The 24,064-nt window shown below is 37.4% G+C and overlaps 1 protein-coding gene across 2 annotated transcripts in view; it reads right to left on the reverse strand.

The window, feature by feature from the left end:
- The window catches only part of HLTF (helicase like transcription factor), a 78,119-nt gene that overhangs the window by 21,726 nt on the left and 32,329 nt on the right, over positions 1–24,064 (reverse strand). The window contains exons 9-17 of one of the 2 annotated variants that reach the window (XM_087818073.1): positions 17,377–17,452; positions 16,576–16,578; positions 15,964–16,054; positions 14,098–14,177; positions 13,969–14,013; positions 13,003–13,089; positions 10,359–10,453; positions 2,173–2,316; positions 1,153–1,291 (exon numbers count right to left, since the gene is read on the reverse strand). In XM_087818073.1, the coding sequence (XP_087674199.1) occupies positions 1,153–1,291; positions 2,173–2,316; positions 10,359–10,453; positions 13,003–13,089; positions 13,969–14,013; positions 14,098–14,177; positions 15,964–16,054; positions 16,576–16,578; positions 17,377–17,452 (760 nt within the window). Of the gene's footprint in view, positions 1–1,152; positions 1,292–2,172; positions 2,317–10,358; positions 10,454–13,002; positions 13,093–13,968; positions 14,014–14,097; positions 14,178–15,963; positions 16,055–16,575; positions 16,579–17,376; positions 17,453–24,064 lie in introns of both variants that reach the window. The other variant, XM_016221479.2, reaches the window with a different exon arrangement.

The following is a 24,064-nucleotide window of genomic DNA, read 5'->3' on the forward strand; positions in this document are numbered from 1 at the left end:
GGTCCTCTGCCCATTTTTTAATTGAATTGTCTGTCTTCCTTTTGTTGAGTTGTATGAGTTCTTTTTATATTTCAGAAATTAACCCCCTAACAGGTGTATCATTGGCAAATATATTCTCCCATACAGTGAGTTCCCTTTTCATTTTGATGGCTTCTTTTGCTGTGTAGAAGCTTTTTTTAAAAGTTTGAGGTAGTCCCATTTGTTTATTTTTTCCTTTGTTTCTCTTGCCCTAGATGTATCGGTGAAAATTCTGCTACATAAGATGTCTGATATTTTGCTGCCTACATTTTCTTCTAAGATTTTTATGGTTTCACAACTTACATTTAAGTTTTTAATCCATTTTGAGTTTATTCTTATGTATGACGTAAGTTGGTGGTCTAGTTTCAGTTTTTTGCATGTACCTGTCCAATTTTCCCAGCACCATTTATTGAAGACACGGTCTTTACTCCAGTGTATGTTCTTGCCTTTTTCAAATATTAATTGAGAGTAATGGCGTGGGTCAATTTCTGGGTTCTCTGTTCTGTTCCACTGATCGATATGTTTGTCCTTGTGCCAATACCAGCCCGTTTTTATTATAGTGGCTTTGTAGTATAACTTGATATCTGGTATTGTGATCCCTCCAACTTAGTTGTTCTTTCTCAAGATTGCTGCACCTATTCAGGGTCTTTTTTGGTTCCACATAAATTTTTGAAGTATTTGTTCTATATCCGTGAAATATGCCGTTGGTAATTTAATAGGGATTGCATTGAATTTAGAGGCTGCTTTGGGTAGTATGGACATTTTAGTGATGTAATTCTTCCAGTCCATTGCTTATCTGATATTTAAATCAATAGCACTAGCAAGAAGGCAAAAAATCACTCGAGTTTATGTTCTTTCCCCATCCTCTAGAAAAGCAGACAGACTCCCAGATGGAAAGAGCAGAAGCCAAGATTCTAACTGGAAGATTAGGGTGTCTACTGAACTCCAAGGTTCAAAAATAAGCCCAGGGGTTGTCCCATAAACTGAACAAGCCAAATGTTTCATTCGGTGATTCTACGACTAATACTGACACGGCCTTTATATCCACTTGAAGTTTACAAAGTTACCTCACTAACTTACCTAATGATACATATTTGGGAATTAATGTTTTAAAAAGTATAATGCTATCCTTACCTGTCAATACCCATCTTCTTTCTGTTTCTAAATGAAGTACAGCTTTAGTCTGCTGAGCATTTGGGTTTCGTATGGCATGTCCTTCATCCAGGATCACTCTCAGCCACCTTATGCTATGCAGCGGACTATCCCCTTTCATCTGAAGTAAATGTTTCATATGAATTAAAACAGAGGAAGGTACAATAGTACTTCATGTAATTTGATAAGCAATGAGTTAATATTCTCAATATTAACTTACTACATGATAGGTGCTGCCTTAAGCATTACACACATTAACTTACTGAAAGTTCACAATCTTATGAAGTATTATTATTCCTTTTTTACACAAAAAATTGAAGTATCAAGGTATGAAGTATGTTGTTCAAAGTACCACAGCTAGGAAGTGGCAGTTAGCCCTGAAACCCAGGCAGTCCCTGCTGTGATTTTGGTTCAGTACACTGAGCTGCTCTTCCTCAGGCTAAAACACACCAATAATATAAAAATTATCAGTTATAAGGATTATTTGAATATAACATAACTACTTTCTGTTATGTAAAAGTAAATGTTCTGATCAGAAGACTGGAATTTTGACAATAAGGTGTTTTCAAAAGCATTTTAACAACAACTGGAATTATAGGCAAACAACAATTAGACTTCTAAATGAATTAGGAAACTCACAAATTTCAGCTACAAAAATAGCTTAAAGTGAGACAATCAAATCATTGTGATAGAAAATATTCTAGAATATTCAAAAGAGAATTCATTGACAAATGGTTATATAGACTTAGTTACAATTCAAATTTTAAAATTTAACTTCAAGTGTTATAAATGGAAAGTATTCCTACATTCCTATCTAAAGAAAAGCCAACCTTTTTGTTTTTGGAAAAATATTAAAACACAAATTCCTATTTATTTACTGTGTATTCTTAAGTATTTCAAAAGAAAAAAGAGTATAAAGCTTAAATTTTAGAACACTTTAGAAACCTGAAGCATATTTCTTAAATTAAACTTTTGAAAATCTCTATGTATCAGCATACTTACTCCATAGTCATGAGTTAAAATATTGTATGTAGTCAAAACAATATCCTGTTTTGAAAGCAAAGCTGGGTCCCTAATACGATCGGGACCATAATAAACATAAAAATTCAAGTGCACATCTGATTTTATATGTTGTCCAAACTGGTCCTAAAAGAAAATTAGAAATATTTTAAATAATAAGCAGATTAGTATCAGGTTTAATAAGTGAATAAGAAGTACCATCTTGGTGCAGTGTCACAAATCACACTATTAAAATTACATAAAATCAAGTTTCCTGCAATCTAAATTAAAATAGCAAAATACTAATCATTACTTTATTGTCAGAAAAACTGGCATATATACTATAATAATATATTATACAACTTTTGGCCCGGCCGGACGTGGCTCAGAGGTTGAGCGTCGACCTGGGGATCCAGGCGATCGGGGTTCGATTCCTGGTCAGGGGACATGCCTGGGTTGCAGGCTCAATCCCCAGTGGGGGGCGTGCAGGAGGCAGTCGATCAATGACTCTCTCATCATTGATGTTTCTATCTCTCTCTCTCCCTCTCCTTTCCTCTCTCTGAAATCAATAAAGATATATATTTTTTTAAATTTTTTGCCTGGACCTACCAACGAGCAGCCACTTTACTTTTAACAGGAAAAAAATACAGTGTCTTTAAAATAATAAGTAAATTTATTTTTTTTATTTAATATTTTAACACACAGGATCTTTAATGCTTCCAGTTACTTAGTAGACTTAAAAGTATCAAAATTAAACAGTAAAAGAAGAGCAACCAGTATTTTCAAGATAGTAGGCAAAGATTCAAGAGCAGTATCCACTTTTATACAATACAGGCCTACCATGTGCCAGGTATGAAGCAGAAGGGTAGTACACCTAAAACAAAATATAAGAACTGGTTCCTGTCCTTGAGGACATTACAGGTTTTTAAAACTTGAGCCTTGGGTTTTTTAACATGAAAACAATGTATGTGGGTGAGTCCAAGCAAAAAAAATATGTGTATATATATATATATATGATTAGAATAAAGACAGAAGACACCAAGGAGAAACAGCTGGGAAATCACTGAGGTGAGAGATGGTGAAGCCCTAAACCAACACGGTGTAAGAACAGAATGCAAAGAAAAAGTGTGAAAGACAGACACTCAGAAGGAACTGGTGGGACTTGAGGACTAATCAAATATGGAATATTTTCATAAAAGAGAGTACAAAGAAGCTATTACTTAAAATGGCTGTCTAGGACAACTGTGTGATAAAGACATAGAGACGTTTAAAATAAAGAAGGGGAAAGCAGGAGTAGAGATGAGAAGGGCATAATGAGTGTATTTCAGACATTTAAAATTTTGGTTACTACAGAATATCTGACTAGAGAAGAATACCAGGAAAATTTAATATCAGCCTATAATACAAGCGTAGCTATGGACTTTAAAGTTTTCATCAGACAGTACATGAAACTAGAAAAGTGATTAAGATTTTCTAAGGAGAACACGACAATGAGAAACAGCCTCTAGACGCCAATATTTCAACAGCAGGCTTGAGGATCCCAGATGGCAGCAGAGTAGGTGGGAGTCACACTGGCACTCTCCCAGGACCAAGCTGGAAATACAACTAAAATATAGAAAAACCATCCTGAATAACCAACTGAAGACTAGGTAGAAAGAAGCCTTATAACCAAGGACTTACAGAAGAGGCACATCAAGGTGGAGGAAACATGGAGGTACGAGAGGGAGGGCTGGGCTCCCACGGGTGGCAGCTGAAGTTCTGGAGGGATACCTAAGCTGCAGGGGGGTCCTCCTGAGAAATTTTGGGTCTAAACCCCAGGCTGGGCTCCCCAGTCTAGCGCACCAGAACAGGGAAAGGCGTTCACATAACATCTGGCTGTGAAAAGCAGCAGGGCTTATCTCTGCCAGGGAGAGATGACTAGAAACCCAGGTACCCTCTTAAAGGGCCAACACACAAAATTTCCTTCACAGCCACTTACCCTGGGCTCCAACAGAGGGAGGGCAGAGTGGACTAGAGCTGTGTGAGGAGAGACCAGGGTTGGTGGCTCTGGGAGACAGCTGAGAGGTCAGCTGCCAATATCCCTGTGCTGAGTCATTCACACATACTGCACAAGCCAACTTTCTCAGGCAGAACACGACCCTCCATGGAACATCAGCCTGCGGGGAAGCAATAGCCCCACCTGTTGGAATCCCTCTTGACCCACCTTGTGAGCTTAAGCCCAGCTGAGTACAGCCAGAGGCTCTTTAAGTGACTGAGCCCAACAGCCAGCCTGCAGGCAGAGGCAGTTCTCTGGGTACTTTGAGATTTTGCCCACCTGCCCCAGGGTCTGGTGCTAGTAAAAGCAGACCTCGGTGTGTAGCTTGGTCCTTTCTACATGCACTCAGGCCCAGCAGAGGGGACGAAAAGCTGTGGATCGCTGATAGCTTCAAGCAGGTTGTCCAGAGCCAGTCACACACAATCTGACAGTGGCCTGCACCAGGGTCCCTCCAAAGAGGCCCAGAATCAATACACCCAGTGGCCAGTTCCATACAACAACAGAGCCGGATCCAATAAGCTTCACAAGCAGCATATCTACAGAGAGATCACGGCAGGCATCAGACCCTGCTGAGGTGAATTCCACTTCATGTGATCAGCACCTGCACAGTAGACTGCATGCTGTGTTGGGGGTTAAGCCTGTCAGCCGTGCTAAGGATTGATTCCATGCACAAACAGAGCAAACAGACTTTATTTAATAAATGGTGTTGGGAAAAGTGGACAGATATGTGCAAAAAACTGAAACCAGACCACCTTCTTATACCATACACAAGAATAAACTCAAGCCTGGCTGGGCGTGGCTCAGCAGTTGAGCATCAACCTAGGATCCAGGCGATCGGGGTTCGATTCCCGGTCAGGGCACATGCCCGGGCTGCGGGCTCAATCGATGACTCTCTCATCATTGATGTTTCTATCTCTCTCTCTCCCTCTCCTTTCCTCTCTCTGAAATCAATAAAGATATATTAAAAGAATAAACTCAAAATGGATTAAAGACTTAGACTTGAAACCATAAAAATCCTAGAAGAAAACATAGGCAGTAAAATCTCAGGCATTTCTTCTAGTGGTATTTTTTCTGAAGTATCTCCTTGGGCAAGGAAAACAAGAGAAAAATAAACAAATGGGACTACATCAAACTAAAAAGGTTTTGCAGAGCCAAAGAAACCATCAACAAAATGAAAAGATAACCCACTGAATGGGAGTACATATTCACCAATACATCTGGTAAGGGATTAATATCCAAAATTTATAAAGAACTTATAAAACTCAACACCAAAAAGAGGGCATACAGATGGCCAATAGACATATGAAAAGATGCTCTATGTCACTAATCATCAGAGAAATGCAAATTAAAACCACAATGAGATATCACCTCACAAATCAACAAGTTGTTGGCAAGATTGTGGAGAAAAGGGAACCTTTAAGCACTGCTGGTGGGAATGCAGACTGGTGCCGCCACTACGGAAAAGAGTGTGGAGTTATCTCAAAAAATTAAAAGTGGAACTGCCTTATGAGCCAGCAATTCCACTTCTAGGAATATATCTGAATCAATCCAAAGACTAATTCGAAAGGCTATATATATGTACCCCTGTGTTCATTGCAGCATTATTTACAATAGCCAAGATCTGGAAGCAGCCCAAGTGCCCATCAGTAGATGAGTGGATAAAACAGCTGTGGTACATTTACACAATGGAATACTATGCAGTTGTAAAAAGGAAGAAAATTTTACCCTTTGCAACTGCATGAATGGACCTGGAGAACATTATGCTAAGTGAAATAAGCCAGTCAGAGAAAGACAAGTACCATATGGTTTCACTCATAAGTGGAATCTAATGAACAAACTGTACTAACAAGCAAAAAAGACAAACTCATAGATAGAGAGCAGGCAGATATGCTGGTGGTGGGGGTGGGGAGGTGGAATGTTGGTGGTGGGGGTGGTGAAGGGATTGAGAAAAAAAAAAAAGAATTCATGGACAGGGAAAACAGTGTAGTGACTGTGGGAGTGAGGGGGTGGGTGGAGGTAGAAGAGGGTATATGGGGGAGTAAAAGGTGATGGAAAAAAATGAAATACAATAAAAGGTGGGAGGGGGGAAATGTCAGAGCCAAGAAACAGGAAAGCCCACATCCTTGATGACATCACAGAGCTGCTGAATCAACTACCCTGGAAGCCACCCTTATTTCTGGACTTCCTTAATGCCTAAGCCATTTCAGTAGGTTTTCTATCTCTTGCCACTGAAAGTATCTGATACATCTTTTGTACCCATTTGATGGGGTTGAAAATAATAAGAGGAATTAAGAGTTCTGAAAATGAGGACCTACTTTCCTTATAGAAAACCTACTTATCACTACTCTCCTCTTCCGTGGGGGCGGGGGAGAATGCTCAGATTCTTCAGATCAGGATGTCTAAACTGGAAGTGTTTTCTGCCCTCCCAGTCCACACTGAGTTCCCCCACTCTTCCACCACCTTCGGTATTTCAACACTATATTCTGTTTTCTTGACAGGGCTTATCACCATCTGAAATTACCTTTGTAATTTGTTTTCTTACTGGTTATCTCATTTTCCCTGCTGGAACACGAACTCCCTGAGAACAGGGAACTTACCTGTTGTAGTGGAGATTTGAGTCATATTTTCCCCGCCATCCTTATAAACAGAACCCCTAGAGTGAGTGCTGTGGCAACATGTGTAGCACACAGAGCCACATTTCCCCTCTGCCTTGATGATACAAGTGGCTGCTTAGATGTAAGAAACAATTCTATGGAATTCTTAGAAAGCTCTTGGCTGGGAGGGGCTGCCTCCTTTCTGATACGTAACGCAATGGCTGGAGTTGCTTTAACCATCTTAGGACCATGAGGTGACGCTGATGATGAAATGGTGTAAGAATAGCACACCAGCTCTGATTTGCAGGTCTCTGGACGTGCTTTATGTAACATAAATAAATAAATCCTTTACCTTATTTAAAAAAATAAAAAGTAAAGAGCAGGCTTATGCTTCTATTGGGAGATATGACATGATTTCTGGGATATGATTCAAAATATTCCAGCAAAAAATAACAATAAAGCAAATTTTGAAATTCTCTAATCTTGTTGAGTAAATGAAGAGCTCATTAAAATTTTTCATAATGTTTAAAAAATATATCACGCTTTAAAGGGGAAAAAAGGCAAACTAGGAAACATGGGAGAAAAATAGAAGTGAAGAAACCAGTGGTCAGAAAGGTGGGGTAGAAAACAAAATTTGGGAGAGACGAAAGAATATCAAAGTTTCAAGAAGAAATATAAAACTAATTATAAAATTTTTAATTTATGTTCATTCCCTCTCCCTACAAGATTTAAAGGTGGATTACAAAAAAGGTGGAAACAAAGCCAGGGCAGAGGAAAAGGGAAAAAGAACTCCCCAGACAGGGCAACAAGAAGTCGCTGACGGTCTGCACAGAGAGTCTACAGGGGGAGAAAAACCGGGCCACCGTGGGCCTGAGAGAATGAAGCCTGAAACAGCAAAGGCAAAAGGGGAGATAGGATAAAACATGAAAGAGTAAAGGTGAAAACAGAACATGTTACCAAGAAACCTGGTGAAGGAAAGGAGAAAGAATCCAGGGTGAGAAAACTGAACCAGAGGAATTGCCTTGAAACTGAGCACAGCATATCTGGAAGGTTGAAACTTGAAATAGAAAAAGATTAACTTTTCTGGAGATAGAGAACTACAATACTGAGATTCTAGTCACTGTGCTACGCTATATGTGTACGTGTACGTATGTGTGAATGAAGTGATACTTCATTTTACATTGGGAGGGTAAATTACCGATCTTAATATCCAGGAAAAGTAAGTGGTGGAAGTGAAACTGGTATCTTAATCCCTTAACTGGGTTCTTGCCCATGTTTGAGGACAAAGAAGTGGAAATAAGGTAGATTTAGATTGCTCATTAGGTGCCAGGTCATTTACTTTACTTGGGGGCCAGGAAGAGAATAGCTTGTTGCAAGATTACAAAATTCTAATTCTTGGCCAGAAATCCCTATATGCCCAACCATTCCTCATTCCTTTAGAATATTCCTTTTCCATAACCTCAGTAGGCAATATTTGCCAGGGTTTCCCTTCTGAAGTCTATATTACCAAAACATTTGTTTTCCAAATATAAAATTGTAATAAAACACTGAGTACCCATTTTTATTTTTATATTTTTAGAGTGAATTCAACCTTTCTCCTTTTTGTCCCTTTTTATTGAATTTATTGGGATGACGACACTGGTTAACAAAATTATACAGGTTTCAGGTGCACACTTCCACAACACATCATCTGTACACTGTGTTGTGTATTCGGCACCCTGAGTACCCATTCTTAAAATACATATCCACACCCCCAAGCTCTTAAGAAATCAGTTCTGTTGTTCATACCTCCACTAATACTTGTAAAACCTTCCCCTGAAAATGCCACTCAAGTACCCATGTACTGTCCTTCCCAAAATGGACAACACATCAAAAGAAAAAGCATAGTTTTGTTGGAATTAAAAAAGAGCAAGAGAGAACTAAAATTCATTCTGGTGGTAAGAAGAAAAATGGCACTCTAATCAGGAGAACATTTAATTTAAAAAAAACAAAAAACTACAAAAACCTATAATAGAAAGATAAGTTGCCCTGGCTGGTGTGGCTCAGTTGGTTGTTACCCCAGGCACCAAAAGGTAATCAGTTCAGTTCCGGTTCAGGGATTTGATCCCCAGTCGAGGTGAGTGCATCCCCAGTTGTAGTGCGTGCGGCAGGCAACCGATCGATGTTTCTCTCTCTGTCCCACCCCTTCCTCTCTCTCTAAAAACAATAAAAATATATTTTTTTAAAAAGATAAGTCAAAGAAAGCAAGGCTACATAAAAGTCAAGAGGAACTGAAAGAAACCACAGAATTAGACAATAACTACTAATCTTTTCCAATGCAATTTAGAGAATTAGTGGCAGAAAGCAGATTACAATAAGTTAAGATGTTAGTAAGAAAAAGCACAAAGTGGAAATTAAACCCCAAGAGGTATAACAGTGAAAAAAAAGTAGCCGAGTAGCAACTTAAATGTGAGACAATCCAGAGAAAGTATTTAAAGATGAGAAAGATCTAACTGTGCTTAATGAAAGAGCAGGGGGGGACAGGCTGAATAAACCAGGCAAGGGGGAAATAACAGAAATGCAAAGGCTGGAAGAGACGAAGTCCAATGCATAGGCCAAGGTGCTGGTCTTGCAAAGAGCAGGGCTCTTCCACCTCCAATGAGAAAGACCAAGGAGAGAGGCAGACAATCTTAGATGTGACAAGAATGTAAGTTCACATCCAGTGGTCTGTATGTTTACAGTGCTTCCAACAGACTCATTATTTCATCATAACACGCAGAATGAAGCTCACGCTGGAAAGGAAACATAGCCAAGCTGCTCCTTACACATAACACATAAACAGGCTCCATTCCACTGCAATATTTTACAACAGCAAAGCAATCTGGGAGGAAAAATAAAGCACATTTTCTGGCCGGCAGCCTTAAAACACAGGCTCTAGAGTCAGAACGTTGGCAACCATATCCTAGCTCCATCATTTATTAGCTGATGTTAGGCAAATTACTTAATTTCTCTGTAATTCAATTTGGTCACCTAGAAAATGAGAATAGTTGTGAGGATTAAATGAGAAAATCTATAAAAAGAACATACCAAAAAAACTGAGCATACAGGAGCTCATTAAATTTTACAAGCTGTTATAAAAACAAAATGTAAGTGGAATTCTTAGAAGAGCGTCCAACAGTTCATAAATACGGTGGTGTTAAATTATACACATTTCCTACTCTGGGGGACAGAAATGGTAGAGGCAGAAGTACAAATCTTATAGCAACTGATGATGTTTCTTTCTCTACTATAAATCTTCAAAGGAAAATTGCTTCCATTCAGCAATATCTCCAATTCACCTAACAATTATTTGAACTTAGATATAAAAAATGCTGACTGAGCATATTTCTCCCAATGTATGGCATTTCAACAGGCTATGTATTTTTTTAAAATTTATCTTTATTGTTGAAAGTTTTACAGATGTTCCCTTCCCCCCTGCCCATTGACTCCCTCTACCCTCCTCCCACCCCCTCCCCAGGTACTTTTTATCTTATAAGACAAATATAAATTATTTCACATTTTAAGAGACTGTGAAGACTTACAATCCAGTTGCTTAACACAGAAAGTGGACAGATGATCAGTGTTGTTCTTGGTCTCTCTGCATCAGTTTTCTTTGAACCCTCCATTGCAGATGCTCCTGAAAGAATAATCAGTGACACTAACGTTAGGTGTTTTTTCCCCACAAATATATATGAAGTCAATAAAGAAATGACAATAATGTGCCTCTATGAAAAAATAAATTAGGAAGAAGTAAAATGAAGCAGATGGACTTCTGTTTCCAGCTATGATGAAGTAACAGTAACTAGATTTTTACCTGGCCATTTAAACAACTTTATATCTACCTAAACAGAGACTAGTCATGAGGATAGGTAGAGGATTCTCACTGGAGGGGGGCACAAGGAGGAAGTTTGGAATACCTCATGATATTCATTAAGTTATTCAATAAGATGAACATTTGTTTTATGCAATTCTCTGAATTTATACTATAGTTAATTTGGTAGCCAGACACCAGATGGCCCCCAATGATAATCCATTCCCTGACAGTCACAACCTTGTGTAGTCCCATCCTACACTGCACTAGGGTTGTTCTGTGTGAGCTTAAGTTATAAAAAATGCAGCTTCTCTCCCTTAGATTCTCTCTCTCACTCTGATCACTCTCTCTGGAGGAAGCCAGTTGCCATGTTGTGAGGAAACTCAGGCAGCCTATGGAAAGAGACCCTCCAATTTTATTTTCCATTCCTTATTGGGCAGTACTTACATTATTTCCAATTTCACTAAAATAATGCATCAGTGAAAACTATTTTTTTCATGTCTCCTTGTACACATCTATAGAGTTCTAGGTGGTCTATCCTTCATATATATACATATATACATAAAAAGTTTATTTTTTATTGATCCTCACCCGAGAATACTTTTTTCCATTGATTTTCAGAAAGTGGAAGGGAGAGAGGGAGAGAGAGGTGAGGGAGGAGGGAGGTGAAGGAGGAGGAATGTGAGGGGAGAGGGAAGACGGGAGAGGGGGGAGGGGAGAGGGGAACATCAATGTGAAAGAGACACATGGACTGGTTGCTTCCCACACGCGCCCCAGCTGGGGGCGGGGAGCAACCCCTCCACCCTTCGGTGTGCGGGCTGCCGCTCTAACCCTGAGTGACAAGCCAGGGCCCGGTGGTCTATCTTTAGCGTCATTACACTTGGTCTAGCTGCTCTCCACGGTAATTTACATTCCCATCCTGCATGAGAGTTCCAGTTGCTCACAACCTTGCCTATACTTGGCACTGAGATTTTTTAATGTTTATAAATACGATGGGTGAGAAGGTATCTCACTGTTCTTTTAATTTGCATTTCCCCAATGATTAAATCTGCATATATTTTCCTATGTTTATTGGTTATTTGGGTTTTCCTCCCAAGAATTATACATTTATATTCTTAGTGGCTATTCCCCTATTGTACTGTCTTTTTCTAAGTGACTTGTACAGGGTCATTTATATATTCTAGATATTAATCCTTTGTAAGTTATACTTATCACAAATATCTTCTTCAGCCTTAACATTTTTCAATGTTTGTTACCTTTTGATGCATGGAAATTTTAAATGTTGTTGAATTTAATTAATCTTTTCCTATGCTTTTGTGTGTCTTATTTAAGAAATCACTATTTACTGCAATATATGGCTTCTGTCTCCACTCACTGATTTTTGTTTCTATTCTGTTTCTCTTCCAGAAATATGTTTATTTTGGTTATATCGCAGCTATGATTTTTTAAGTTTCTCTCCTGTATTACTGCTATGTGTCTGCAACAGAAAGGGTCTTTTTGTGTGAACTTAACTCTATCTCAATTCTAAGTCTATCTCAACTGAATTCAACATTGCTTAAAATTCCTAAAATTGGGGCCAAAAAAAATCTACCTGAAATGCCTACATTTTCTATTACTAATTGTTTGATTCTTAGACCAAAGTTCACTCTTTTTCATCACTCTGCGTTAGCTGACATGTCGCCTTACACAGGCCCCTTCAGTCAATTTTTATGTTGCTATCCTCCTTTATTTTTCACACACTTATCTATAATTATGTGTTTATTAATTTTATGTTTTCTCCATCATTAGGCCTAAGTTCCATGAAAGTACACTTTTTGTTGTATCTGCAACATGTAAAATAGAAGACACTACAGTACAGAGATATAAGTTGTCCCAAATCTCCTTAACCCTAGGTTCAATCTCTTTCCATCTCAAATATTGAGACTTCTAAGCAGTGTTGTTTTCCTATCAATTACAAAATACAAAATGACAATAAAAAATAAAGATCACTAACATTCTTAAATGAAAAGAAGGTTCTACTTATACCAAGCAGTAAATCTTTATTATAATTTAAATTAGTCCAAATTAAATTAAGTTTTTAAAGCAGCCATAAATTGCTCTGTGCTTTCACTAGAAGACATGTCCCTGCTACTCAGATGAGTAAGGGACCTCCTCCCATCAGTTTCTGACCTAACTAAAATAAACAAAATACAAAAAGGTACTGGACAGAAAACATATCAAAACACATCTTTTCAAAAAATGGAATTATGTACTTTTTCCTTTCTCTACTTTATAAAGTTCTTATAATATGGTTTTATAACTTTTTTCATTTAAAATTTTTCCATTGGAAAAAAAGGAAACAAAATAAAAGCTAAAACACCAGCAGATGTACTAACCTTTTTTCAACATTTTCTTTTTTGTTGCAGGGGTAGACGAAGTAAGTGCACATACAAAGTCCATATCTTCTTTAATCTTAGAAGATCCTGCTGAAGTAAAAACCACAGAATCATTAAGATATTTAAAACATTCTCTCCTGTGCTTAGGCACAAGTACTTTCTGAGGAAAGAAAATAGAATACCACTTCCACACTACCTTAAAAGCTTATATTATTAAGTAAGAATAAAACACTGTCTGGTAACCAAAACTGCCACTTCTGACACTGAGCTCACAGAAGGAATGTAGTTATTAGTGATAAACTGTTCCTCTTCCTGAGGAAGAGATATAAAAATAGTTCCTGAGGAAGAGATATAAAAGTAGAAGCAGCCATATGTCAAGTGATTCAGCTCCCACGTGGAACAAGTTTTTCAAGGAAACAGGTGTCTGACTTCTAATGAAAAGGGTACCAAATTTTCAGTTCAGTCAATGGTGGTAAGTTATTTTCCAAATGCAATACAATTTCTCAACCAACTAGGAATACAGTATGAGCTGATTTAGTGGACAAGAAAATAAGGTATATGTTTTAAAGATAAAGAAATAAGCTACTCATTGATTATTTTTACATTTGTATAACAATGTGAACAATATTATTTCCGAGAACATACTCCCACTGTACTTTTGAAATTACAATTTAGATAGATATGAATAATGTTTTTATTAAAGTCATAAGTAGTAAAAAATCATTTTGTTTTGTTTAAAGTTGATTTAAATATTTTCTCTTACACATTTTATTTTAAAACTATTTTTTCAGTTTGCCTCATTCAATTAACATCACTGGTAAGCTCCATGAATAGTTCATATGTAAACTGTAGTCAAGTTTAAGACCTATTACTAAAGAATCCTAAGCTTGAGAGATGAAAATCAATGGAGATTTTCCTTAATAATTTTTAAGTGTAAATTATAGATAGTGAGATGTATATACATACCTTTTATTCTGCTTTTAGTCACTGACTGTGCATTTTTCAGTTTGCCTACAAACAACCAAATACAAAAATGCTCACACGAAGAAATCAGAATATAGGACACAGCAGCAAATCAAATCCATTTCATATTACCTTTCATTTTCTGTGGCAATTCACTAGTTTCAATTTCCTCTGAATCGCTGCTTTCAGCATACTGGACAGCAGTTTTTCTTCTAAAATTAAGTATATGCAAATTTTTTATCAGCCAAAAACAAAATGATTATAAATTTTAAAATGTTTAACAAATGCAATACAAATGCTTTTGTCTTTCCCCTGCTTATATTTTGAAAAAAAATTCAAGTGAAACTTTATTTGACAAATGAAAGTGAAATTTGCTAAAAGCATTTTGTTTTCTATTTTTTTAATTAAATTTTATTGGGGTGACACTGGTATTAGGGTGATGTAGGTTTCAAATATACAGTTCATTGATACATGATCTGTATATTGCATTGTGTGCCCATCACCCAAAGTCAAAGCCTTCTGTTTACATAACCAGATGCACTTACTATACAAAATGCAGTACCAATTATTAAAATAAATCTGAAAAAGTAAACCATTCTAAAATAGTAATCATTTCATTACTGAGTTCAATTCAATTCAAACACTTATATAAAACTAGAACAGAAAAGAAATGAAATGACTCTTATCAAAGAAAGCACTTCCAATATAATAAGCAGCTAAGAGGCAAACATGTAATTCTTTCACAATAAAAAACTTTGTAAATTTTGTGTAGGAAAAGTACAGTCCAATGGTTAAATGCCTAAGAACAATGGGCTCTGGAGTCTGACTGCACAGATTCAAATCCCCATTCTGCCACTTATTTGCTATGTGATTTAGTTAAGATATTTAATAGTCTCTATGCCTGTTTCTCCATTTGGAAAATAGAAATAAAGATACAATCCACTTCACTGGATAAAGTATGTTAGTACCAACAAAGCCCCTACAATAGTGTCCGCTAGCACTGTAGGTACACATGTATTAGATGTAATATGTGTTGGCTGGTGTTTTTAGTTTTTCCCATGTCCTCATCACTATTATTTCCATGTCCTTTAATCTGATCTGGTCCACTGCATAGGGCTGTTAACCAGTTTCCTGGTCAGTTCAGAGCTGTAAGATCTGATATTTGAGAGGAAAACTGATGAGTCCTAGTTCTGTGCTCAGTGCGCAGACAGGTGTTAATGATACAGAACAATGAACAGAGCCCCAGTTTTGAGGTCTCCGCTGGGGAAACAGCTAACAGAGACTCAGATCTGTTACGCAGCAAGTATTGAGGGGCAATACCATATAACAAAAGCCAAATATTTAGATCTACTTTAGAGGGTGAATGAAATTTATAACGTTAACAGCTACAAGGTGAGATCAGAGGGCCATTATGTGTTTTACTGAAGTATTCCCTCTAGTCTACATTAATATAATACTCTCCATAAATGACTTTATTGTGTCTTATTTCCACTAAAGGTAAAGTGAGAAAGAACTGAGATGAGCAAAGAGTACTTTTGTTAAGCCATCCAATAAATGTCAGTTTTTATCGCCTCAGATTCATAAAGCTCTTCTAAAGTCTCAAACCCAGAAGCTAAATCTTAGTTCCTATATGAAAGAAAAAGGAAAAAAAGTGGTAGAAAGACAAGTGATTAAAAATTACCAATTGCTGATGTGCTAAACAAACCTGTGGAGGTAAATTAGCAGCATGACTAACTTAGGCACTGCCAGTCACCTTCAGACAATATAAAAAAATTACCAATTCTCTTAATTTATACATTATTACTTTTCTTCACCTGTAAAAGGAGAAAGGCCTACCTGCCTAAGTCACAGTGATTTTTGTCAGTTTCAAATAAAAGAATGTATTTAAAAGAACTATGTAACACACATATAATAATCATCTCTCTCTCTGCTACATATAAAAAAAGAGAAAGAATTTAAGTAAACATTACATATAATCAAACCTCAGTAAGTGTTTACCTTTTGGAGCGGGAGCTGGACAACTCTGATTTGGGAGATTTATCCTTTCCCTTGACATCTGAAACACTGGGTTCTTCGCTACATCTAGATTCTTCCATTTCAAAGAAAATGGCAAATATACAAAATATCAGTAAATTCTTAGACTAACAGTATCCTTCTTGAAACCCTGGTTTTCCAGCTCAACAGCACACCTTTTTTAACACTTTTTTATTGAATTACAACTTCTTAACATCTCCATTCCTGCTCTTTCAATCAGCCAGCTATTCTACTTGTTTCCTAGTCTAGTGTTTTCTCACTAAAATGTACCCTCAATTTTTTTGTACCCAGTCTTTCCCCTGTAGTCATCCAGCCAATCCCCATTTTGGCTGAATTTCCTGCTGTACCAAGGCAGCTGAGAGCTGCTAAAAAAAAGGAACGGTAAGTAGAGAGCATGATAAATTTGCATTTTCAAGTCTCGGCTGTCATCTTTTTCACTTAGCAACTCTTCTATGTATCACAGTCTCCCTGTTCACTCCCCAGAATGCCCTACACTGGATCCTTTGCCTAGATTCTTAACTCCTTTTACTCCCAGCAGAGGACCTGCTTCACTTTACAAAGAAAATCATATGACACCTTCTGTAAACTCCCAATTTTTCTACCTTTTTACTCCCTCAATTATCTATAATTACCTAAGCCATACTTTTCTTTCCCTTTAATGCTAACTCATTTACCTGTTCTCTTGATCTCATTTCTTCCCACAGCCTACAAATTATTCTCTGTATTGTATTCAAAATCTTCCTACCCATGGGTTTCTTTCTTGAACTAAAAAACAGACACACAAAAACCCCCTCAATTCTGTATCCCTTTCCAATTATTTTTCTGTTTCTCTCTCCTATCTCAAACATACCAAAGTACAGAAAACAGAAAGTTGTATTTCCAATTCTTCACCTACTATTCTTACCTTAAAATATTTTCATCCTGTTCTGCTCTAATCAATCTTCAGAAATTAATTTTGTGAAGTGATTACTAAATCCAGCCATATAACTAAGTCCAGAAACCTCTGACTCTGGAATCTGGTTCTAGCCATTCTTTCCTTATGTGCTGCTATCCATGCACATTACATTATAAATGACATAAACTACTCTGAGGTCCCAGAACAAAATATGCTCTATTATTTGGGTTTTTGTTTTGCATTTTTACTGCCTTTCACAGGATATGTTTCTACACCAAAAATGCTCTTCCCTCAGCTTCTCAGCCTGGTGCACGACTACCCAATTCCATCGTCACCTCCTTGGGAGAATTTTTCCTGACTACCAGTCTTCATGAAATTCTTTAGGAAAAAAGATCGAAAGTTTTTGTATATGACAGAGCCAGAGCTGGAATTACATAATTAAATTAGAAAAACTATTGGTCATATTCAAAATGAAAGTTTACCTTTGGCTGGGCCATCTGTCTTTCCACTGGTATCGTTTCTTCCAAGTTTCATAGGTGCACCGTTACTATTACATTCCTGGATGAAAGGGTATTTTCTTACATAGTACTATTGTCAGATTTAAATAAGCTTAAGATATACCCTATTTTATATTTATTTTACATAATAAAGACTATTTCAATTGTTACCCAATGTTGGAGCAAATGGGAAACGTGCATTTAGTGAAAAGAAAAAATACAGCCCGGCTGGGCGTGGCTCAGCAGTTGAGCATCGACCTAGGATCGAGGTGATCGGGATTTGATTCCCGATCAGGACACATGCCCGGGTTGTGAGCTCAATCCCATTGGGGGCGTGCAGGAGGCAGCCTATCAATGACTCTCTCCTCATTGATGTTTCTGTCTCTCTCCCTATTCTTTCCTCTCTCTGAAATCAATAAAGATATATTTAAAAAAAAAAAAAAAGAAAAAATACAAAAACTGATTAAAATTTTTTTCAATATCTCAACAAAGAAAATTAGATAGTCATTACCTTGCAAAAGGAATACAAAGAACAAACCTGTAAAAAATGGCATATTAGTTACAGTGATAAACATTCATGAAACAGGAGTTACTTTAGAATTAAAAGAAATTCTTAGTAGACTACTTTATTTTTTATTAAAATTATCAATTTTATTTTTTGATTATAATGTCAAGGAATTTATTCATTATACGTCCAGAAAAGAAAAATGTGGTAGTTTTCTTTCATGTAAGAGCCCGAGATGTCACCACAGAACACTTGGAGTCCTTTTATTTATTTAACTTTATCTTTATTGTTTAAAATACTACAAATGTCCTTTTTTCCCCCCATTGATCCCCTCCACCCCGCATCTACCCCACTCCCAGGCCTTCCCCAGACCAGTGTCTGTGTCCATGCATTATGTATATAAACATATAAGTTCCTTAATTAACCTTCCCCCCACCCCACCTTCCCTCTGAGATCCCTCCGTCTATTCCATGCTTCTATGACACTGAATCCATTTTGTACATCAGCTTATTTTACTAGATTCACATGAGTGAGGTAATGTGGTATTTCTTTCTCAGACTGGCTTATTTCACTTAGCATAATAATCTCCAATTCCATCCATGCTGTGCAAAAGGATAAAAGATCCTTCTTTTTTACAGCTGCACAGTATTCCATGGTGTGAATGTCCCACAGCTTTTTTATCCACTCATCTACTGAAGGGCACTTGGGCTGCTTCCAGATCTTAGCTATTGTAAATTGAGCTGCTATGAACATCGGGGTGCATAAGTTCTTGTGACTGGTCTTTCGGGTTCCTTAGGATATATTCCTAGAAGTGGGATCACAGGGTCAAATGGCAGGTCAATTTTTAATCTTTGGGGAAACGCCATACTGTTTTCCACAGTGGTTGCACCAGTCTGCACTCCCACCAGCAGTGCACTAGGGCTCCCTTTTCTCCACACCCTCACCAGCACTTGTAGTTCGTTGACTTGTTGATGGAGCCATTCTGACAGGTGTGAGGTGATACCTCATTGTGGTTTTAATTTGCATCTTTCTGATGATTAGCAACGTTGAGCATTTTTTCATATGTCTCTTAGCCATTTGTATGTCCTTTTTGGAGAAGTGTCTATTTAGGTCCATTGCCCATTTTTTAATTGGATTGTTTGTCTTCCTTTTGTTAAGTTGTATGAGTTCCTTATATATTTTGAATATTAATCCTTTATCAAATGTGTCATTGGCAAATATATTCTCCCATACAGTGGGCTCTCTTTTAGTTTTGTTGGGTTTCTTTTGCTGTGCAGAAGCTTTTTATTTTGATGCAGTACAATTTATTTTCCCTTAGTTTCTCTTGCCCTAGATGTATCGGCAAACATAATGCTATGAGATATGTCTGAGATTTTGCTGCCTATGTTTTCTTGTAGGATTTTTATGGTTTCAGGACTTAACATTTAAGTCTTTTATCCATTTTGAATTTATTCTTGTGTATGCTGTAAGTTGGTGGTATGGTTTCATTTTTTTGAATGTATCTGTCCAATTTTCCCAACGCCATTTATTGAAGAGACTGTCTTTACTCCATTGTATGTTCTTGCCTCCTTTGTCAAATATTAATTGACCACAATAAAGTGGGTCAATTTCTGGGTCTCTTTTCCTTTCCACTGATCTATATGTCTGTTCTTGTGCCAGTACTGGGCTGTTTTGATTACAGTGGCTTTGTAGTATAACTTGATATCTGGTACTGTGATCCCTCCAACTTTCTTGTTCTTTCTCAAGATGGCTGTGGCTATTCGGGATATTTTTGGTTTCATATAAATTTTCAAAGTGTTTGTTCTAGATCTGTGAAATATGCTGTTGGTATTTTAATGAGATTACACTGAATTCAGAGATTGCTTTGGTTAGTATGGACATTTTAATGATGTTAATTCTTCTAATGCATGAACATGGTATATTTTTCTATTTGTTTATATCTTCCTCTATTCCTTTTTTTGGTGTCCTGTAGGTTTCCGAGTATAAATCTTTTACATCTTTGGTTAAGTTTATACCTAGGTATCTTATTTTTTTAGTTGCAATGGTTAAGTTTTTTTAGTTTCTCTTTCTGAGAATTCATTATTGGTGTATAAAGATGCCATCAATTTCTGGGTGTTAATTTTGTATCCTGCTACATTGCCAAATTCATTTATTAAATAAATCGAGTTTTTTTGGTGGAATCTTTAGGATTTTCTATTTATAATATCATGTCATCTGCAAAAAATGGTAGTTTTGTTTCCTCTTTTCCAATTTGGATTCCTTTTTCTCTTTCTTCTTGTTTGATCACTGTGGCTACGACTTCCACTACTATGTTGAATAAGAGTGGTAAAAGTAGACACCCCTGTCATGTTCCTGTTCTTAGGGGAAATGGTCTTCGTTTTTGCCCACTGAGTACGATGTTGGCTGTAGGTTTGTCATATGTAGCCTTTATTATGTTCAGGTATGATCCCTCTATTCCCACTTTGCTGAGAGTTTTTATCAAAAATGGGTGTTAGATTTTATCAAATGCTTTTTCTGCATCTATTGATATGATCATGTGATTTTTGTCTTTAAATTTGTTTATGTGGTGTATCACGTTTACTGATTTGCAAATATTGTACCAACCTTCCATCCCCAGAACACATCCCACTTGGTGATAGTGTATGATCTTTTTAATATACTGCTGGATCCAATTTGCTAATATTTTGTGAAGGATTTTAGCATTTATGTTCATCAGGGATATTGGCTTGTAATTCTCTTTCTTTGTAGTGTCTTTATCTGGTTTTGGAATTAGGCTAATGCTGGCCTCGTAAAAGAGTTTTGGAAGTGTTCCTTCCTCTTGGATTTTTTGAAACAGTTTGAAGAGGATAGGTGTCAATTCTTCTTTGAATGTTTGGTAAAACTCCCCCATGAAGCCGTCTGGGCAGGGCCTTTGTGTGCTGGGAGCCCTTTAATTACTGCTTCAACTTCATCAGCAGTTACTGGCCTATTCACGCTTTCTGACTCTTCCTGATTGAGTTTTGGAAGGTTGTATTTCTCTAGGAATTTGTCCATTTTATCCAGGTTGTCCAGTTTTGTGGCATACAGTTCATAGTATTTCCTTACAATCCTTTGTATTTCTGTTGGGTCAGTAATTTTATCTCTTTCATTTCTGATTTTGTTCATTTGGGTCCTCTCTGTTTCTTGATGAGTCTGGCTAAAGGTTCATCAATCTTGTTTATCTTTTCAAAGAACCAGCTCTTGGTTTCATTAATCTTTTGTATTGGTTTTTTAGTCTCTATGTCATTTATTTCTGCTCTGATCTTTATTATTTCTTTCCTTCTACTTACTCTGGGCTTTTCTTGTTGTTCTCTAAGTTAAGTTGTAGGGTTAGAGAGTCTATCAGAAGTTTTTCTTGTTTTTTGAGGTAGGTTTATACTGCTATGAACTTCACTCTCAGGACTGCTTTCACTGTGTCCCATAAATTTGGAGTTGTTGTGTGTTCATTTTCATTTGTTACCAGGAAGCTTTTGATTTCTTTATTGATCTCTTTGGTAACCCATTCATTGTTAAAAAACATGCTTTTTAGCTTCCACGTGTTTGAATGTTTTTTAGCACTTTTATTGTAGTTGATTTCTAATTTCATGCCACTGTGGCACAAGAAAATGCTTGATATGATTTCAGTCTTCTTGAACTTGTAGAGACTCTTTTTTGTCCTAACATGTGGTCTATCTTTGAGAATGTCCCATGTGCACTTGAGATGAATGTATATTCTGCACCCTTGGAATAGAATGTTCTATAAATGTCAATTAAATCCACCTGGTCTAGTGTGTCATTTAGGGTCAATGTTTCCTTGTTGATTTTTTTGTCTGGAAGACCTATCCAGTGAAGTCAGTAGGGTGTTAAAGTCCCCTAATATGACTGTATTGCTGTCAATTCTTTCCTTTAAAGTCTTCTAAAAGTTTTAAGTATTTCTATATTGGGTGCTTCTATATTGGGTGCATATGTGTTTGCTAGGGTTATATCCTCTTGTTGGATTGATTCCTTTAGTATTATGTAATGACCTTTCTTATCTCTCGTTATGGTTGTCTTTTTGAAGTCGATTTTGTCCAACATGAGTATTGCTACCCAACTTTTTCCCATTTCCATTTGCATGGAAAATTTTTTTCGATCCCTTTACTGTTATCCTGTGTGCATCTGTTGTTCTGAGGTGGGTCTCTTGTAGACAGCATATATGTGGATCATGTTTTCTTATTCATTCAGCAAACCTATATCTTTTGAGGGGGGCATTTAACTCATTTACTTTCAAGGTTATTATTGAAAGATACTTATCTATTGCCATTTTAACTCTTTATGCCTATGTTTATCATTCTCTGTATTTCTACTTCTAATTATAGCAGTCCCTTTACATTTCCTGCAATGCTGGTTATATAGTGATAAACTCCTTTAGCCTTTTTTGTCTGGGAAAATCTTTATTTCACCATCTATCTTGATTGATAATCTTGCTTGATAGACTAGTTTTGGTTTCAGATCCTTGTTTTGCATTACCTTGAATACTTCATGTCATTCCCTTCTGACCTGTACAGTTTCTGATGAGAAGTCAACTGACAGCCTTATGGGAGCTCCTTTGTAGGAAACAGATTGCTTTTCTCTAGCTTCCTTTAACACTCTCTCTGTCTTGAATTCTTGGCATTTTAATTATGATGTGTCTGGGCGTGGGCCTCTTTAGATTCTTCTTGCTTGGGACTCTCTGTGCCTCCTAAACTTGTGTGACTTTTTCCTTGACCAGGTTAGGGAAGTTTTCTGCCATTATTTCATCAAACAGGTTCTCTAACCGTTGCTTACCTTTGACCTCCTCTGGCACTCCAATAATGTGAACATTGTTAAGCTTCATGCTGTCCCAGAGCTCCCTTAGATTGTCCTCCTGTTTTTTAATTGTTTTTTCTTTTAGGGTCTTCGATTGAGTGATTTTTTTCTACTGTCTTCTAATTCACTGATCCAATCCTCAGCTTCCTCTAATTTGCTGATTATTCCTTCCAATGTATTCTTTATTTCTACTATGTCATTCTTATCTTTTTTAGTGCTATTGAACACCCTTACAATTAGTATTCTGAACTCTATATCTGAGAGATTGCTTATCTCCATTTCATTTAGCTCTTTTTCTGGAGACTACTCTTGTTCTTTCATTTGGGGCTTGTTTTTTGCCCCCCCATTTAGGCTACCTTTTTGGGTTTGTTTCTAATTATTAGGTAGACCTGCTAGAACTCTGTCTTTTTGGATGGTCTCTGCTATAGGCCAATTTAAGATGCAGTTTGTGACTGGCTCTGAGTACCCTGTTTGGAGCTGTCAACAACAGCAGGCTTGAGGTCTCCTCTGCTGGGGCTAGGTGCATTTGGACAGGACCAAGATGCACACCAAAGTGTGCTTTTCTAAGGCCCAGGTCTCGAAGCAGATCAGGCAAAGACTCAAAGAACTCTGAGGTCTGCCTCTGTCTGCAGGCTGATTAATCAGATTCTCTTAATGAGCCTCAAGCTGTAGAAACTCCTCTGCGCAGGGAAAGAGGCTTTCTAACAGGGTGGGGCAACTGCTTCTCACCTCAGTCAAAAGCCAAAAATTTTCAGTCTGAGAAAGATGTCCTCCACAGTCTCGGGGAATGACTTGGCACAGGAATCCAGGTGGGCATCCCCTCATCTCACTCTCCAGAGCCCACAACCCAGACTCCCCACAAGGCTCCAGTCCACTCCACTCCCTCTCGACCGGAGCCCAAAGTGAGTGGCTGCACAGGAAACTTTGTGCACTGGCTCTTTAAGTGGGTGTCTGCAGTTACAGCCACCTCTCCAGTCTCTATGAAGTCTCCACTTTTCCCCCTTGTTTATGAGCGTGCTCTCCAGCTAGTCTTCAGTTGGTTTTCAGGATGGATTTTCTATGTTTTAATTGTAAATCCAGATTGATCCCAGGAGAGTGTCAGTGTAGCTTCCACTCAGTCCACTGCCATCTTGGATCTCCAGATGACAAACTTTAAAACAACAGTCCCTACAGTAATCACCAGATCTTTAACGAGGCTGCCACTGCCATCCTTTTTCTCTCCTCTCTTACTCTATCAGGGATTTTCCTGCCAACCTGACTTTTTCCTTTTTCCTTCATGTCTACCCTTATGTTTCAAAATACATCAATGTACACACGCATACAAAAACTTGCATAAATAAAGTA

This window comes from Miniopterus natalensis, chromosome 6 (assembly GCF_054644295.1).
Source record: "Miniopterus natalensis isolate mMinNat1 chromosome 6, mMinNat1.hap1, whole genome shotgun sequence".
Lineage (NCBI taxonomy): Eukaryota > Metazoa > Chordata > Mammalia > Chiroptera > Miniopteridae > Miniopterus > Miniopterus natalensis.